The sequence below is a fragment of the Blastomyces gilchristii genome (assembly GCF_000003855.2).
Source record: "Blastomyces gilchristii SLH14081 genomic scaffold supercont1.1, whole genome shotgun sequence".
Lineage (NCBI taxonomy): Eukaryota > Fungi > Ascomycota > Eurotiomycetes > Onygenales > Ajellomycetaceae > Blastomyces > Blastomyces gilchristii.
In genome coordinates this window covers 2,091,372-2,107,094 of record NW_003101682.1, presented here as the reverse complement: position 1 = coordinate 2,107,094, position 15,723 = coordinate 2,091,372, and the positions used below count along the sequence as shown (strand labels likewise).

Sequence of the window (15,723 nt, the reverse complement as noted above, 5' to 3'; positions counted from 1 at the left end):
TGTTCACCCCGATGCAAACAAATACTCAGGAGTTTCCTGTTATAAATATCTATTAATAATGAGAAAGAAAAAAAAGTAAAAGATATTAAATAGAAACTTCATAGATATTAAATGAGAAAATAGTTTATGAGAGAATGGTTTAGCCATCCACACTGGTTTTAATGAATAATATTGATATGTATCATTGTATCATCCTAGAGACTTCCTCGAAACTTTACAGCAAAAACAAATGGCCCTCGCCTCGCCTCTTACCTCATTTCCCAACCGGCATCGCCTTCAAAGCATTCTCATTGTCAACACGTAATTTTCTCATATATATTTAAATTTATGTCTTGTACGGCCTCGAGCTCTTTTCTCTGGCTTTCTAACTTCTTGCCCGTCGATCCTCTGAGACAGGGAAGTATCGGAGGTGTCATCTTGCGAACGAACATGGCTTGATAGGCTGCCAGCTTCGTTCAAAGGTGCGGAATATCATGAGTTGTTTGGTCGGATCGATGGCGGCTTTCCAACCCCTATGAAAGTCCAGATTCCCCTAGCTTGGATTGCTGTAAGACCTCAAAATGTGGATCAGGGGATAGACAAGTCATCGATAGCTGAGCATATTTTTTTTCAAGTGAGTCGGCATCCATATGTCGTAGACATTGTTGGTGAATTTGTATGCCGTCCATTTTTCTTTGCCATCCAGTTCTGTGAAGTCGAATGTGCGGATGGGATGGCGGTAGAAGGCAGTCTCCTTTCCTTTGATTATAGGGTAGTGGCCATATATTCTGACTGTCCGGTGATCATGCGAGATTGAAAACGCAAGGATTTCCTGATGAAGCTCATTCTCACGCCTGAAGAGGTCCGTAACACCCCTCACAGCAAGAGTCATACTGTGAGCATTCTGCCGGTCTGCAATATTAAGTGTCGCCGCGCCGCACTTTACTTCATAGGTTAGGAATGGGAAATACATTTGCTAGGTGGCCATGAAATAGGATGTAAAGGGACCCGTAACCTCACCAACAAAAGGCTTAAGCTTTTCAAGTTGATTGTCTGTGAACGCAGATCGTCCAAATCCCACAGAATAATCAGGTTGTGGACTAGGTCCATAGAAGGGTATAGCACTATCCCAGCCTTCATTGACACTTTCATTTTAAAAGCTTATGATGCTTCATGCCATAGATCCTTAGGAGTTGAACAGATGGACATATTAGTGGGGAAATGTCTCGCACAACCATAGCTTCATTTCTTGCTTGCACACTCTCACAAGTTTCGTCGAACAAATCGTCACAAAACAGCGAATTTCGAGGGACTGATTGCTCTGCCTCAAGTAAAATTTGGCAGAGTCTCTTGCTTGCATTTGTGATACCCAAGTCGGACTTGACCATAAAGCTACCCCTGATGGCAAGTACAGTCTCATAGCTTGGGTGTGTGTAAGGATTGCTTTTGGCTTCTCTCTGCATTTGATCGCTAGGTGTGGCAGAGCTAGGTGTGGAGTCAGCTTCCAATTGTTTGGCGCGAAGGGATGAAGGAGATTTCTTTCTCGCAAGCAGATGATCCATGTTACCCTCCGACTTGAAGTATTCCTCAGGCCAACGGAAATTCTTCCTCCAGTGTTCAAGTGGGTTGATCTCCTTTTTGCTGACTCCAACCGCTGTGCTTGCTGGATAGGAAATCATGGAGGATTATGTCCGCAGCCTCTTTGGAGACGGAGTGGCAGTAGAAGGGAGGGTGGTTTCGTCTTCTCGAGATAGTTTTTGTTTTCGATCCCTAGACTGTGGAAACTTGACTTGAGTTGGCTTTAAAACATAGTTGGCAGGAGGAGAGTTGCATGCCTCTGAACTAGAAGTGGGTTTTGATCCGGCATTCCTGTCTTTTGATACAGTTTGTTCCTGGATGTGTTGTATATCTCTTCTAGATGTGTGCTCCGATGAGACTGTGGCCGTTCCTTCTTGATACCTTGAGGCCACTTCTCTCTCTAGGATGAGTTGAAGCATGCAGCCAAAAGGACGGATCGCTTTACCTTGGTCCTTTAGAAATGAGGGCTGCCGCCCAGCATTTTGCATTTTGCATGTTTCATTTTGCTTTACGCGGGGCCACATCGACTGAGGGCGGAGGGTGGAGGGATAACAAGGGAGTCTATACTCTGTATTATTTATTGCCTATGGGTTGATGGATGGAGGTGGAAGGAAGAGTAGCTAGAGATTACGCTATACGGAGTAGAGCTGCCAGACGAGGGTGGCCGCGCTAGGCTAAATAAAGATTGGTGTAATGTACTATACTATACTCCGTACATTGCCCAATATTCTTTTTTTACAATCTTTTTCTTTAAAAAAAAAAAAAAAAAAAAAAAAAAAAAAAAATTCTATTTGTCAGCTACCTATGAAGCTATAAGAATGATCAAACAAGGAAGCATACAAGACTGCTGTCAAAGTCGCGAACTTTAAGCCTAGAGCTCCGAGGGCAAAGATTTCCCTTGCAGTCATCACTTATCAGATGCCGGCGGGATCCGCAACCTGCGCCTAACAGACTAGTAGCACTCGACCAGCGCAAGGCTAGACGGAATGTGGAGGTTGCGAGAGTGGGCGGGCGGATCTGATAAGACACTGGAATGCCCCAGCCGTGTCCCTTTTTTGACTATCTCCGCCATCCAATAATGTAACTTGGGAAGGCGACTCTGCGAATAGAGAGAAAGAGAATACGTAGCGTAAATATCGTACCAAACGAGAGTTTCGTTAATCCCTTTTTTAAATTCCGGGCCAATTGGTTATTATGGAGATCATCAACCAGGTGTGTGTTCTCAAAATAAGGCAGGGAAGGCATCAGGACTGGACGAAAATTGGCGGCATGGAATCAATTTTTTATATAGGAAGCCTGTGACTTCAGGTGGATAGATATACGAAACCAAGCCCCATGCCATGCGCCTCATTCCTCATCCCTCATCCTTGACGACTTGGCATTGGAGACTTTCATCATCTTCTGTTCATTATTATTATTATTCCCACCTACATACTCGCTCTATGGGCAAATTCCCAGGCCCTTATGACAACGCGATTTCCGCGAGATCTCTATCAACCACACTTTTTGGTTCGGGGCGGAGACGAGGGGCTGACGGAGCGGGATATATCTAGTTGAATAAAATCCCGAGAAATCGGAGCATGTTCTTCTTCCCGTAACTTGCTTCGGGGGTTGTTCACTGGTTACCAGTTATGGTGTCAGCCGGGTCGCGGATAGCACGGCGAGGGGGAATTTCTGGGGGCGTTCGGAGGCGTAAATGGGGGAACATTACTGCGTCTAGATACCTTGTCAAAAAGCGATTAACGATACAGGACTACCCCGTATTAATGACGAGAGGACGAAATTGCTAGTCCAAGGTGATGTGGGCGTAGGGCATTAATCGCCCGGTTGAGCTGCAAGAACTCGTTCAACATCCAAGACGCAGAACGCATTTCAAACTCTTGTCGAGCACATAGAAGATAGAAGATACAAAGAAGTATTTAGACCTCATCAACCAGAATATCCGCTTCGGATCAATGGGCGGGGAAGGGGGAAATAGACATCCCCGATAAGCGGCCTTAAGTATTTGAGTTGTTGGCCATTTAAACAGCAGCAAACCCCGAGCACAAGCTTAAAAAATACTTAATAAATAACTAAATACCCCAAGCCGTGACTGACTCCACGCCGCCACAAGAGCCAAATTTCTGCCCTTCTTAATTTTTTTTTTTATTTTTTTTCCCCCTGCCAACTCCCTTCTCAACACCCTCTGCCTACAAATATTCCTCGAATCTCCTCTCACGACACCCTTTCTCTGACCCTGATATCTATCGGCATAGCTACCCGCAATCCCTCCCGTCGCCTGTTTTACCTCTCCGCCGCCACCCTGTCACCCTCCGAAGCGGCCTCGATACCCTCTCCGACCGCGGGCCAACCGCTGCCGTCTGCTCCTCTTTCCGCGTCCTCCTCTCTCCGCCCTTCAGACGCCGTGAGGGCCCAGGTAGAGTCAGGCAGCTCCGGCTGCACTAAACCGCCTTTCATGGCATCCCCAGACAGTGTTCCGGGTGAAGAATACGAGTATGCTTTTCACTCCCATCCCCGTTTCCCGCAATCGTGTATACGAGGAAACTTTTTTTGTTTCGCGAACATAAATATATTTTTTATATATTTCAAAATATTAGCACATTATAGCTAACATTTCCGGTCTAACTTGTTTTCTCCGGATGTATCTAGCTATGAAGCCCTCCCGCCAGACTATTCCCTTGGGCATAATATGTTGGCTGGTGCCTTTGCTGGCATTGCGGTATGTGTCACTTTGGCCACGGCTATGTCCTTGGACAAAAGCGACCTGCTCACTAGCTTTTTCGCTCCACGATATCAACCAGTTGTATAGAAACTGATAATTGCATTATAGGAACACTCTGTCATGTATCCGGTTGACTTGCTCAAGGTAGGCATAAATTCTTGTTTTCTCATCTTCTTTCCCGCTATCATCTCACTTTTCCCTTCTCGTCCTCTCCCAGCCAATAAGCCCACTTAATTCCTTTCCCCTCCCGCGTAGTATCCCTAAAGCCATATGATTGCACCGTTTTTACTGACTGCTTGTGGCGTTTTGTAATGCCTAGACTCGAATGCAAGTGCTAAATCCATCCGCTGGTGGGTTGTATACGGGTCTCAGCAATGCCCTCACAACGATATCCCGGATCGAGGGCTGGAGGGCTCTATGGAGGGGTGTATCGAGCGTGATTGTTGGTGCTGGTAGGGAAAATTCCAAGTTGCGTTCTCTATATGAAAAATGCGTGGGCCGCGCAATCGTCCCCGCGGATTTACTGTGAGAGTACATCGGGCGCTGATATCGCAATTTCTTCGAATTAGGTCCTGCCCACGCCGTTTATTTTGGCACATATGAAGTGGTTAAGGAATTCGCTGGAGGCAATGTTGGAAGTGGCCATCATCCATTCGCAGCGGGTAAGCATCTGCCCCTGAAACAACATTTTCCAATTTCGTTTGGAAGACCGCAATTGGCATTAGATTGTAGCTAACATATATTTGTAGGATTGAGCGGAGCGTGCGCCACCATTTCCAGTGATGCCCTTATGAACCCCTTTGATGGTATGCAAAACTCTTCCCAAGCCGCACAAAAGCGTTCTACTCAATGCGATTGTCGCAATACTGATACGTTATATGTCGAGCAGTGATCAAGCAACGTATGCAGGTCCACGGCTCCACCCACAAGACCATGATCGAATGTGCGCGAACCGTCTACCGCACCGAAGGACTTCGAGCATTCTACGTCTCCTACCCCACCACGCTTTGCATGACGATTCCATTCACAGCCACCCAGTTCATCGCCTACGAATCCCTCTCAAAAGTCATGAACCCTTCAAAGGCCTACGACCCCTTCACCCATTGTATCGCTGGTGGGTTGGCTGGTGCAGTTGCAGCGGCCATCACCACCCCGCTTGATGTGATCAAGACAGTACTACAGACCAGGGGAGCTGCGGAGGATGCCGAGGCCCGTTCCGCGCGCGGCTTGTTTAACGCGGCCAGCATTATCAAACGCCAGTATGGCTGGGCTGGATTCCTCCGCGGGATGCGCCCGAGAATCATCGTGACCATGCCAAGTACCGCTATCTGCTGGTATGTGATATATATATATATATATATATATATATATATTCTTTTTTTCTTTTTCCCTTTGCCCTCCCCTTTATCCCACATCTTTGAATTTCTCGAGATTTTTTTTAACCGTTTCCAAAAATATATAGGACTTCATATGAAATGGCCAAGGCATACTTCAAGCGACAGAGGCTATCCGAATCACTCTCGTGAAATATAACAGTAATATAGCATCATGAACAGTTGGTTCGCTATTTATTGTGCTTGTTTTTCTTTTCCTTTTTCCGTTTTTTCAACACAACGCAACTTGGCGAACTCCCGATGACCGGTCGACCCAGCATCCCTCATCTGCACATACGAGAACAACAATATACTTGCATAGAGCAGCGCACACAGGCGCCCGCGGCTTTTGAGAGAGAGAGAAAAGAAAAAGAAAAATGGAAAAAGGAAATATCTTTCCCACGGGTTCCTCTTTGATGCTATCTTGTTATTTACCCCATATTTAACCATGTTTCGGGTCATCTATGTGTGTGTGCCTTTTTTTTTTCCCGACTCGATTATTATATTTGCAATTTGGCCGGAAACCGAAGAGAGATGTGATGGACATCCCTCCCCCCCCGGCGGTTAGAATTTTGCTTTGGGATTCTGTTTTTTGTTTCTTTTTTCCACGCTGGCATACTCTATATTTTCTTTTATTTCTTTTTTCCTTTCCTCCTTGTACTATTTCTTGTACTCTTCTTTTTTCTCTCTTTTAACCCTAATCGATTACAGTAGGTAGGCGTTTTTTGGGCACGGGAAAAGAAAAGGCCTTTTTTTGTTTTTTTTTTTCTTTCTATTCCGTGGGGACACTAAGTGACATATAACTTTCAACGAACATGATGTATGAAACTAATATGTTCTTTTGTCCCCTTCATTCCCCTCCCCCCAACGCATCTTCTCCCCTCTTTCGCTATCTTTCCACATACCTCGTCATGTATTTTCTTATTTTCTGTTGTTAAAGGGGATTCTACATTATCATCCCATTTGGATGCTGTGTATTTTCTTTTTTTTTTCTTTTTTTTTTTTTTTTTATTCAATTTTTCCCGCTGATATCTCAATTATTTTCTCTTTTTTTTTAATTCGTTCCACTCTCACCTCACCCTTTTGTCTCCGAAACCGGCGCATTGTTTCTGTCAATTTTCTTCGTTTCGAATTGGAGAGAATATTAGCAGAGAGGGGGCCTTGCATGTGGTTCTTTAAATTACTTATAGAATTGAAATATGGGACAGCGGTTTCCTTCGATGTTAAAGGAAGATAACTATGTCTACTCTGCGGTTGCAATAAACTCTTTTTACTCATTGTTTTAGTTACGGGGGCATCGTGGTCCCTTCGCAGAGCCAGTTGGCAATTGATTAAAGCTGAAAATAAATAAGGACGGAGTAAATGCGAGTTGTTGATATTGAGAACTTAGAAACTTAAGGTCCATATACATACAATTCCATATAAATACATACAATACATTAGCCCTCGTTCCCCTTCCCCACTGCATCAAGGCTGTTTCTTAGCCCACGTCACCAGCAGCCAGACAGCCTGCCAACCTTCCCAGATGCCAATAGCTTCATAGTCTCAGACAAGTATCCCACTATGCCAATCTCCATGCCTTACGCATCTATCCAGGACACTCCTAGCTGGAGGTTAGTAGTGTCCGGGCGGAGGCAACTCACCCAGCGGAACCAGTCACGGGTCCCGAACCACAAAAGCAGCGCACTCACTCCCCCCTCCAACCTCCAAACGACAGACAACAACACCCTCGCCGCCCTGAACGAAATCTACACCCCAGGGCTAGCTGAACCGTCAAACATAAACCGGAGCAATTGCACCTCTTCGTTGTTTTAACTGCGCGGGGAAGCTACACAGACATACCTAGTTTTCGGATATCGCAGATAGCCAGCTTCACATGGCGGGATTGGTCCTGCCGCCTCTATCGAGTCAATGATGCGTTCAAAGCCCTCGTCTACGATGCAGAAAACCTACGATGAATGCTATCTAATGTGCTCGACGGCTGTGTTTTTTGAAGGCCAGGTGAGTTGTATTGTATATTTGGTTGCATCTGTCTTGGTGGCGATTGGCAGGACGGGTCATTGATGGCCCAACAAGCCCCTTCGTCCTCGTAACCTCGATATTTTTTTGTTCGATATATTTTCATTTCTACCCCTGTGAATCGTTTAAAACTGACCATTCCGGGTTCCTGTGCTGTCTAGAATAATGAGGCGGAAGCTCTTAGATCGTGGCGCTCAGCGCTTAGGACCTTACAGCACTATAACACCCACAAAATTCCCACGAACTATGTCCCCAAAACAGAAACCGAGAAGGCCCTCTACGATTCGCTGCGTGACTTGGAACTACAATGTAAAGAGCGCGTGGATTTACTAAATGCGCTGAATGAAAGCCGCAAGGAAGCCGGCGTTCAGCAAGTGACACCCCGCGCTGCCCTAGGGGAGCAGGAAACTGGGAAAGTACAACTGAACGGGCAAGAAGACACAGCGTCAAGCGCATCCACCACGCCCGGTTGGCTTGCAGATGGCACAGTACCGTCATTCACCTATTCGCAACTCTCACGGCCACCACCACGAGTCCCCGTTCCTGTGTCCAATCGGAGGCCATCATTCCCGCACACTGTGAGCGGAGAACAGATAGGCAGACGACGATCAAGCGGAGAGTCTGCTTATGGACGCACTTCGCCTTCCCCATTTCCATTGTCTCCTCTCTTATATGCCCCATCCTCAAATACACTATCCAGAACCTCAAGTCCGGAAAAGAGGACTATGTTAACGACGTTACGGACCAAGGACCCCAAGAAGAGCGCCAGTTCGAAAGATCAAGATACCAGCGAGCGGATTGAGCGTCCTGAATCCCGACCTGCAGCATCGGCATCTAGGGCGGCGGGTTTAGCATGGAGTTCTATTTCCCGCCTCTCCAAGTCAGGTGCTGCGACAACTGCGCCTAAGCAGAATCAGCCCGTCGAGCCCAGCTCGCGGAAGGGGATATTTTTCAGTAACGAGTCGCCTCGACAGCCCAAAACATCCTATCTGTCAGACTACCTCCAGGCCTCTAGTCCGACCCGAAACTCACGGCCTGGCGCATCAAGCTCTCTTGCTACTGATGCTGCGGCTACAGCCCTCAATACATCCAATTCCGACCTTTTGATCGACCTCTCCGAACCGTCTCCTCCCGCAGGCCGTACGACATCAAATACAAGAGGCATATCGCCCAGCACCTCAATATCATACTTACCCCCGAAATCAAATCAGCAACCGGATTATTTAAGCTACGTAGGTAGGTATCCAGAGGAAGGGCCACCATCAGGATACGCCAATACGCCTGCTCCACGAAATAATCCTTTCTCGACTTCACAGCCTCAGCTATTTGGAAATAATACTGGTGAAGGATACCTCACTCCAATGAGACCCGCAACGAGCTCCACAACGCCTGTGCCTCAAAGTAAGAGTCGCGGGCCAAGCTCTTCAAATCCCCGGCCACTGGTAGGTAATGACGATGCCTTGTATAGCGCGCTTAGCAGCATGCGCGCTGGCCCTGCTCAAATATCTTCAGCAGCGCATAGCAAGAGGCCGGAGAGGGCGGGGGCAGAATTCCATCATCAACTTAATACCTCGTTATCACACAAACCACCAACGTCATCAGATACTGCAGAACGCAGTAGAAGCATTGAAAATGTCATGAAGAATCTTCCCAAGGGAATTGACGAGAATGCAGCCCGGCAAATCCTGAATGATATTGTGGTTAGAGGAGACGAAGTCCACTGGGATGATGTTGCCGGGTTGGAAATTGCTAAAAACGCACTCAAAGAGGCCGTAGTATATCCCTTCCTACGGCCGGATCTGTTTAGTGGACTCCGCGAACCTGCTCGGGGGATGCTCCTCTTCGGGCCTCCAGGAACAGGAAAAACGATGCTAGCCCGAGCGGTGGCTACGGAATCGCACTCAACCTTTTTCTCCGTATCAGCATCAAGCTTAACATCAAAATGGCATGGTGAGAGCGAAAAGCTTGTGCGTGCGCTGTTTGGTTTGGCGAAACACATGGCTCCTTCTATCATATTCGTCGATGAGATTGACTCCTTACTTTCCGCAAGGTCCGCGTCCGGCGAAGCAGAAGTGTCCCGACGTACCAAGACGGAGTTTCTCATACAGTGGTCTGACCTACAGCGTGCAGCGGCTGGGCGGGAGCAATCGGAGAAGGAGAAGAAGGAGGGCGATCCGAGTCGGGTGTTGGTGCTTGCTGCGACGAATATGCCGTGGGATATGATGAGGCTGCCAGGCGGCGGTTTGTCAGGAGACAGTATATCCCGTTACCGGAGGATGGGGTGCGGAAGACGCAGGTTGAACGCTTGTTGAGTCACCAGAAACATGAGCTATCGAGTGAGGATATTGAGGCTCTCGTTCGGGCTACTGATGGTGAGTTTTCTTTGCTTTTCTTTTCTTTTTACCATACCCTAGCTCTACACCTGCCATACCTTTTCCCATCTGCATAAAACCAAATCCATTTGCAACATAAATCATCTTTGCCTAATCTAAGTGACACCAAAAATAGGTTTCTCCGGCTCTGACATAACCGCTCTGGCAAAAGATGCCGCCATGGGTCCTTTGCGCAACCTGGGCGAAGCCCTCCTCTATACCCCCATGGACCAAATCCGGCCCATCCGCCTCGCAGACTTCGAAGCGTCTCTATCTTCTATTCGGCCCAGCGTTAGTCGGGAGGGTCTCAAGGAACATGAGGACTGGGCGAAGGAGTTTGGTGAGAGGGGCGGTTAGCGGATTAGGATCGAGTGGCCTTGCTTTTGCCTGGTCCCTCGGTCCGTGTGTGTGGTTGTATTATATAACTCATCATGGGAGGAGGATGCAGCTTGCTGGGTTTGGTTTTGATTCTTTCTTCGTTTTTTATCTCCCCAATCGCGCGCGGGGAGGGTTCATCTGACATTTACTCATTATCTTTTTTGGTTTGGTTATCTGGGTCTGATACCTAGTGAGCTTTTTTCCCCCTTGTTTAACGGCGCTTATGCTTCTGTGATCCGATGGGCCCTTTGGCGTTGGATATTATATTTTATTTCTTTTCTTCCTGTTTTGTATTACCATCCTTTTTCAGCATGTTATCTGTCTGTACACGGCTCTGCATTCTAGGTACGGCTCTGCTGTTCTTTGCGATATATATATATATGTATATATATGGGAGAGATAAATGGCATTGGTTTTGTTCTTTCATCATGATCTTGCGGTTGTGGGATGCCTTCCTGGACTTGGAGATGGGGTTGCTTCAGGCCTTTTTATTTTATCATTCTAATATGGGCATTGGTTCCGCTCACGAATCCTGGATAGCTTTCAGCTGGCGGAAGCTACACAATATATGGATGAAGAGAAAGGAGGAAAAAGAAAATCATCTATGTATATAGCAAAGTGTATATATAATTAATTACGCGGGAAAGGGACAATATTGGTCTCTCAAACACTATAATTTGGGTTCTAGCTGAATTGTACTGTACAGGTTCAAAAATAAAAGAAGTATGGCAAGAGAAAAAGAAAAAGAAAACTGTCTGATGCAGCTTATACATACATACGAGCACCGGATCCTCACCATCTTTCCTAATGGCATCCATCCGTTCTTCCTTTAATCATTAATATCCCAGCCCAAACAACCAACAAAAAGGGTCATACATCTCGCACCAAGACCCTCCCCGACCTGGGCCTCTTCAACACCCACCACGCGCTACACCACCTCCTTCTCCTCCGCCCTCCTCTTCTCAATCTCCAACCTCTCCGCAACCAACCTCTTCACCCTCCCAACCCTCATAACCTTCCCCGCCTTCTCCTCCCTCTCCGCCTTCAACGCCTCCCGCTCCGCCCAACTAAGCACCTGCGGCCTCTGTTCCACCGGCTCCCCAAAGGGCGCCACGATCCGCTCCACAACATGGCGTACATTCTTGCTCGTGCGCCACCCGCTCGAGAACTCAATCACGTCTCCCTGGCGCAGCGAGTTGCACGGGTCGTGCACGAGATAGATGGTGCTGGCTGGGTAGGATTTGTGTAGCCGCTTGTGGTAGGCTGTGTGCTTGTGCAGGACGCGGACGGTTTTATCCATGCGGCCGGCGGTGAGGACGGTGCCGAATTTTAGGGTGTGGCGGGTGCGCCGGGCGCTGGGCGTTGTTGGGTTTGTTGTTGGTTGTGATTCTGGTGGTGGTGTTGATGAGGAGGAGGATGGAGGTGATGGTGGTGGCGTTGTTGAGGAGGCTGCTGATGACGATGATTGCGCTGTCGGTTGCGTGGATTGTGTGGACGTGGTGAGGGGCCGGCGGGCGATTTGACGGCTGTTAGGCCGCAATTGCATGGCGGAGAGTAGAGCGGATAAGCAGGTGGCGGGATGGGGAGCAGCGGCGCGACTGCTTGGGATGAGAATGGATGGCCGCGCTGAAGCGCGGAGGAGGATCGTTTTTGGAGTCATTGTTGCGTTTCTGAGTGGATCCCAGGACTTATCGCCGCGGGTGTTTCCCTTTTCTTTCCTTTTTTTTGCGATGCAGCTCTCAGTCCAGAGTAGGTAAGGAGCGCATCAATTGGATTCTCAGATTTATATTACTGGCGGTAATCTGGAGTTGAAATTTGTGATCCGTCAAGGAAGGACGCCTCGATTGGTGGTTTCGGATTGGATTTGCAGGGGTCCAATTGAGCAGGATTCGCCGGAAATCCCGTAAAGAGGTTCTGAATAATCCGGTAATGGACGCGCAATTTGGGGAATATGACCCTCCTCACGTTCCTATACCAAGAATGTTGCTATCGTCGCTGTCGTGAAGGTCGTTGAACACAGATTTTTGGTGAGAAGTTTAAGGTCACGTGAGTTTATCATGTTTGCAAGCCGGGGGCGTCCACCAAATTCTTCACCAAAGAGCAACCATGTTGACTGCGTATGATGAATGTTCAAACAATTGGTAAACCTTGCTATATGTTTGCGTTTGACGTATAAATATACAGGAATAAGTATGCTTTATGTATGTACAAGAAAAGACTGGCTTGAATGACAACGTGCTGTATCATTACTCTGAACGGCAGATAATGATGAAGGGCTTTCGCGGTAAGAAATAGATTGGGAAAGGAGGGGAAAGCTTTTTTAAATAGAAGCATCAAAAAGTAAAGCAGTAGAGAACAAAAAAGAAAAAGGGATGGAACGAAAGTTGTGGGGGACAAACAACCTTAGCTCCTGTAAATAAAACCCAACCAGCCAAAGTAGAAGTGAAATAAATGCTATAGATAGAAAACGACCAAGTCCATGTCCACCCCCATCTTCAGCTTGAAATATAGGTTGCACTCCCTGGTAATGCCATTGTGACGCTTATGAAAGTGTATTAAAACTCGTAATTATTCATATTCTGTTCTTGAAAAGGGACTTTTTCGCGGTTACCCTCATAGCTCTTTATTGTTTATTTTCAGTTTTCGGGCCATCGCCACTGGGCATGGGAGTTACCGCGGCCTTGTTAGGCACCTCCTCAGGAACCTTTGAAGAGCTTCTCAGTCGGAGCTTCTTCTCCCCGTGCTCTGAAATTCTTGTAAGCTCCGAGACGAAGGATTGTCCCCAGAACGCACTATTATTATTGTGTTAGCAACAGATGGTCAATCCACTATAAAATATTCCCCGTCGGGAGAAATATTAGGGGGCAATCAGAGAGCGAACCTTGTGTATTTCGAAACGTATTTATCAAGCTTGGAGAAGTTGAGAGCCCTCTGTTCATCACTCATCGTCACAGCTTCCTGAAAGGCACTGGCAAGCTCTTCAGTATTCCATGGATTGACGATGATGCTGCCGTTAAGACTCTGCGCGGCGCCGGCAAATTCCGATAAGACTAGGCATCCATGGCGTTTCTTTTGGGTTGCTATGTATTCGTATGAAACAAGATTCATTCCATCTCTTGTTGACGAGACGACACAGACGTCCGAAACGGCGTAGAGCGCAATTAGTTCGTCGAAGTTAACTGACTTGTGCATAAAATGGATTGGCATGAATTCCACAGTGCCTTGATCGATTGTTAGAATTTGATGTATCCTAGGTTTAATTTGACCCAAATACAGAGAGGACGGACATACCGAATTTGCCATTTATTCTCCCAACGAGCTCGTTGACAACGGCTCTTAAGTTCTGGTATTCCTCCACGTCTTGTCTGCTGGGAACAGCAACCTGGACAAGAACCACTTTTCCAATCCACTCAGGGTGGTCTGTTAGGAAGACTTCGAGAGCATGCAATTTTTGCGGAACGCCCTTGATATAGTCCAACCTATCCACCCCGACCATCAACTTGACTCCTTGGAATTTTTGCTCGAGGGCAGCTATCCGTTTCTGTACCTTCTCCTTTTTAAGGCCTTCAGTGAATTTCTCCGGGTCAATACCTATAGGGAATGCCCCCACTGCGATGAGTTTGCCTTGAAATTCGACACCGTTTGGCGTCGTCGATAGGCCACTATTTCTCAAGTGTTAGCGTAAACTCATTGTCATGATACAAAGGCTGTTGGGGAGTTCCCTACAGTATTCTCGAACAGCTACTTAAGAAGTGTCGTGCGTAGTCATAAGTATGGAATCCAATCAAATCGCAGTGCAGCACTCCTAGTAATAATTCATTCCGGACGGGCAAGATCCGATATATCTCACTGCTGGGGAAAGGCGTGTGTAGGAAAAATCCGATCTTCACATTCTTTTTCGACGTTCCGATTTCTTCCCGTAACATTGCTGGCAATAGCATTAAATGGTAGTCGTGGACCCATACAAGGTCACCATCCTTCACATCTTTCGCAATAGCCTTAGCGAAAAGACGGTTTGCATCTCGATAGGCATACCATGCAGACTCGTCAAACGTTATTTCGCCAGGGTGGTAGTGGAAAAGAGGCCAAAGTATCGAATCTGGTGCACAATTTCAGAGAAATCAAATCAGCTTATGACATCATTTAAGGCTAGGGTAGTTCGAGATCGTAGAAGGAACAGAAAGGTATTGAACATAAGGATAAGGAAACACCCTTACTTGAAAAGCCGTTATAATGTCTATCCGCCAACTCATCATCAATCAGCACAGGAACCGCATCATATTCGTCGGACAATCTCTTTTTCACTAAGTGAATTTCATCCTCTGGCACTTCCAGGCCAGGCCACCCGTACCATTGGAATGTCGTTGATTTTGATAAGCCGCTTAGTCCGCTGACAAGACCGCCCGACGACATGGAAAACTCATATTTACCGTCGTCTGATCGTTTTATTGTGATGGGTAAACGGTTGGAGACCAGGAGCAATCTGGCATCCTCCTTGAGGGGGTTTTCCAGAGATGTCATGGTGCAAAATTTGCAATTAGGATAAGAATAATATGAGTTCGTGAACAGTTATGATTTGGTTTCGTAGGTGGGATGGAACTGTGGCGGGGCAAATATCGGAATCAACACCGCAAGCTGGAGATTTAATTTTCAAAAACCTAACAAGTTAGTTATAGAGCAATCGCAAAAGAAGAATCCGTGTTTGATTATGAAGGTACAAGACAATAATCGATACAGAGGATGTGAGGTTTTCGCCTCTTGACACCAGATCCAGGAATAAGAAAAAAAAGTTCCCCACGTTTACGTACCAACCGCCATACAGGGGGAGAGCCTATACAGGAATTATTAGGACAACGCTGATTTGGCGCCACTTCCTTGGCAGCAGAGAAGAAGCACAGGTAGAAATAATACGGAGCTGTTTAATTGGAGCTCAATGAAGGAGCATTGACAGGGACGGCGCGAGAGGAATCAGTCGGGAGTTGACTTCATGGATGTGGAGAGCACGAAATGCGATGAGAGAAAGAAGCCCGGCACACCCTTTTTCCCGTCATGGACCTAAGCTAAACGGGCAGAAGATTGACAGCAGAATCCAGGGCGCAGCAGGGAGACAGGTTCCATGGGTTGGCAGCAGCCCGGACGCAATGTTGGATGTTGGATGTTGGCCATTGTCGGCGCTGTTTGGGGCTGGCCAGGATCTTGACGTCGTTGCCGAGCCCGGGCAGCCTCACATCGACGGCAAACCCTAACTAACTCGAAGCTTAAATGCACCATGTATCGAGGTAGGTGTTTCTCGATGCTTCCA

The 15,723-nt window shown here is 47.2% G+C and overlaps 6 protein-coding genes across 6 annotated transcripts; 2 read left to right on the top strand and 4 right to left on the bottom strand.

Moving 5' to 3' along the window:
* Window positions 1-583: 583 nt before the first annotated feature.
* BDBG_16085 (uncharacterized protein) lies at window positions 584-1,089 on the bottom strand (the record flags this gene model as incomplete). The annotated part of the gene is made up of 2 exons (XM_031724106.1): window positions 584-919; window positions 1,000-1,089. 2 exons carry the CDS (start codon window positions 1,087-1,089, stop codon window positions 584-586), a joined length of 426 nt encoding a protein of 141 aa, XP_031575738.1.
* Window positions 1,090-1,127: 38 nt separating this feature from the next.
* BDBG_16084 (uncharacterized protein) lies at window positions 1,128-1,658 on the bottom strand (the record flags this gene model as incomplete). Its single annotated transcript, XM_031724105.1, has 1 exon — window positions 1,128-1,658. The coding sequence occupies one exon, from the start codon at window positions 1,656-1,658 to the stop codon at window positions 1,128-1,130; it is 531 nt and encodes a 176-aa protein (XP_031575737.1).
* Window positions 1,659-2,636: 978 nt separating this feature from the next.
* On the top strand, window positions 2,637-7,073 carry BDBG_00329 (solute carrier family 25, member 46). Its single transcript, XM_002629037.2, has 8 exons — window positions 2,637-4,050; window positions 4,207-4,276; window positions 4,388-4,423; window positions 4,599-4,731; window positions 4,849-4,941; window positions 5,029-5,085; window positions 5,169-5,613; window positions 5,742-7,073. Exons 1-8 carry the CDS (start codon window positions 4,013-4,015, stop codon window positions 5,803-5,805), a joined length of 936 nt encoding a protein of 311 aa, XP_002629083.1. The 5' UTR covers window positions 2,637-4,012; the 3' UTR covers window positions 5,806-7,073.
* Window positions 7,074-7,091: 18 nt separating this feature from the next.
* Window positions 7,092-11,154, top strand: BDBG_00328 (adenosinetriphosphatase). The gene is made up of 3 exons (XM_031719840.1): window positions 7,092-7,653; window positions 7,833-10,043; window positions 10,180-11,154. The coding sequence occupies exons 1-2, from the start codon at window positions 7,564-7,566 to the stop codon at window positions 9,981-9,983; spliced, it is 2,241 nt and encodes a 746-aa protein (XP_031575736.1). The 5' UTR covers window positions 7,092-7,563; the 3' UTR covers window positions 9,984-10,043; window positions 10,180-11,154.
* Window positions 11,008-12,460, bottom strand: BDBG_00327 (uncharacterized protein). The gene has a single exon (XM_002629035.2). It carries the CDS (start codon window positions 12,079-12,081, stop codon window positions 11,350-11,352), a length of 732 nt encoding a protein of 243 aa, XP_002629081.1. The 5' UTR covers window positions 12,082-12,460; the 3' UTR covers window positions 11,008-11,349.
* Window positions 12,461-12,501: 41 nt separating this feature from the next.
* Window positions 12,502-15,610, bottom strand: BDBG_00326 (alpha,alpha-trehalose-phosphate synthase [UDP-forming] 1). Its single transcript, XM_002629034.2, has 6 exons — window positions 15,230-15,610; window positions 14,639-15,079; window positions 14,148-14,520; window positions 13,713-14,083; window positions 13,303-13,642; window positions 12,502-13,213 (listed from the first exon to the last, which is right to left on the bottom strand). The coding sequence occupies exons 2-6, from the start codon at window positions 14,940-14,942 to the stop codon at window positions 13,045-13,047; spliced, it is 1,557 nt and encodes a 518-aa protein (XP_002629080.1). The 5' UTR covers window positions 14,943-15,079; window positions 15,230-15,610; the 3' UTR covers window positions 12,502-13,044.
* Between the last annotated feature and the right edge of the window lie 113 nt (window positions 15,611-15,723).

What these genes read in the sequence shown, in the direction of transcription:
- BDBG_00328 (XM_031719840.1), top strand. Translation starts at nt 7,564, where the DNA reads ATGATGCGTTCAAAGCCCTCGTCTACGATGCAGAAAACCTACGATGAA. An exon ending in CTGTGTTTTTTGAAGGCCAG is followed by an intron (nt 7,654 to 7,832) that starts GTGAGTTGTATT and finishes TGTGCTGTCTAG; the next exon opens with AATAATGAGGCGGAAGCTCT.
- BDBG_00329 (XM_002629037.2), top strand. Translation starts at nt 4,013, where the DNA reads ATGGCATCCCCAGACAGTGTTCCGGGTGAAGAATACGA. An exon ending in GTGCCTTTGCTGGCATTGCG is followed by an intron (nt 4,277 to 4,387) that starts GTATGTGTCACT and finishes ATTGCATTATAG; the next exon opens with GAACACTCTGTCATGTATCC. An exon ending in CCAAGTACCGCTATCTGCTG is followed by an intron (nt 5,614 to 5,741) that starts GTATGTGATATA and finishes AAAAATATATAG; the next exon opens with GACTTCATATGAAATGGCCA.
- BDBG_00326 (XM_002629034.2), bottom strand. Translation starts at nt 14,942, where the DNA reads ATGACATCTCTGGAAAACCCCCTCAAGGAGGATGCCAGATTGCTCCTG. An exon ending in GAGAATAAATGGCAAATTCG is followed by an intron (nt 13,643 to 13,712) that starts GTATGTCCGTCC and finishes CAATCGATCAAG; the next exon opens with GCACTGTGGAATTCATGCCA. An exon ending in TACGTTTCGAAATACACAAG is followed by an intron (nt 13,214 to 13,302) that starts GTTCGCTCTCTG and finishes CAATAATAATAG; the next exon opens with TGCGTTCTGGGGACAATCCT.
- BDBG_00327 (XM_002629035.2), bottom strand. Translation starts at nt 12,081, where the DNA reads ATGACTCCAAAAACGATCCTCCTCCGCGCTTCAGCGCGGCCATCCATT.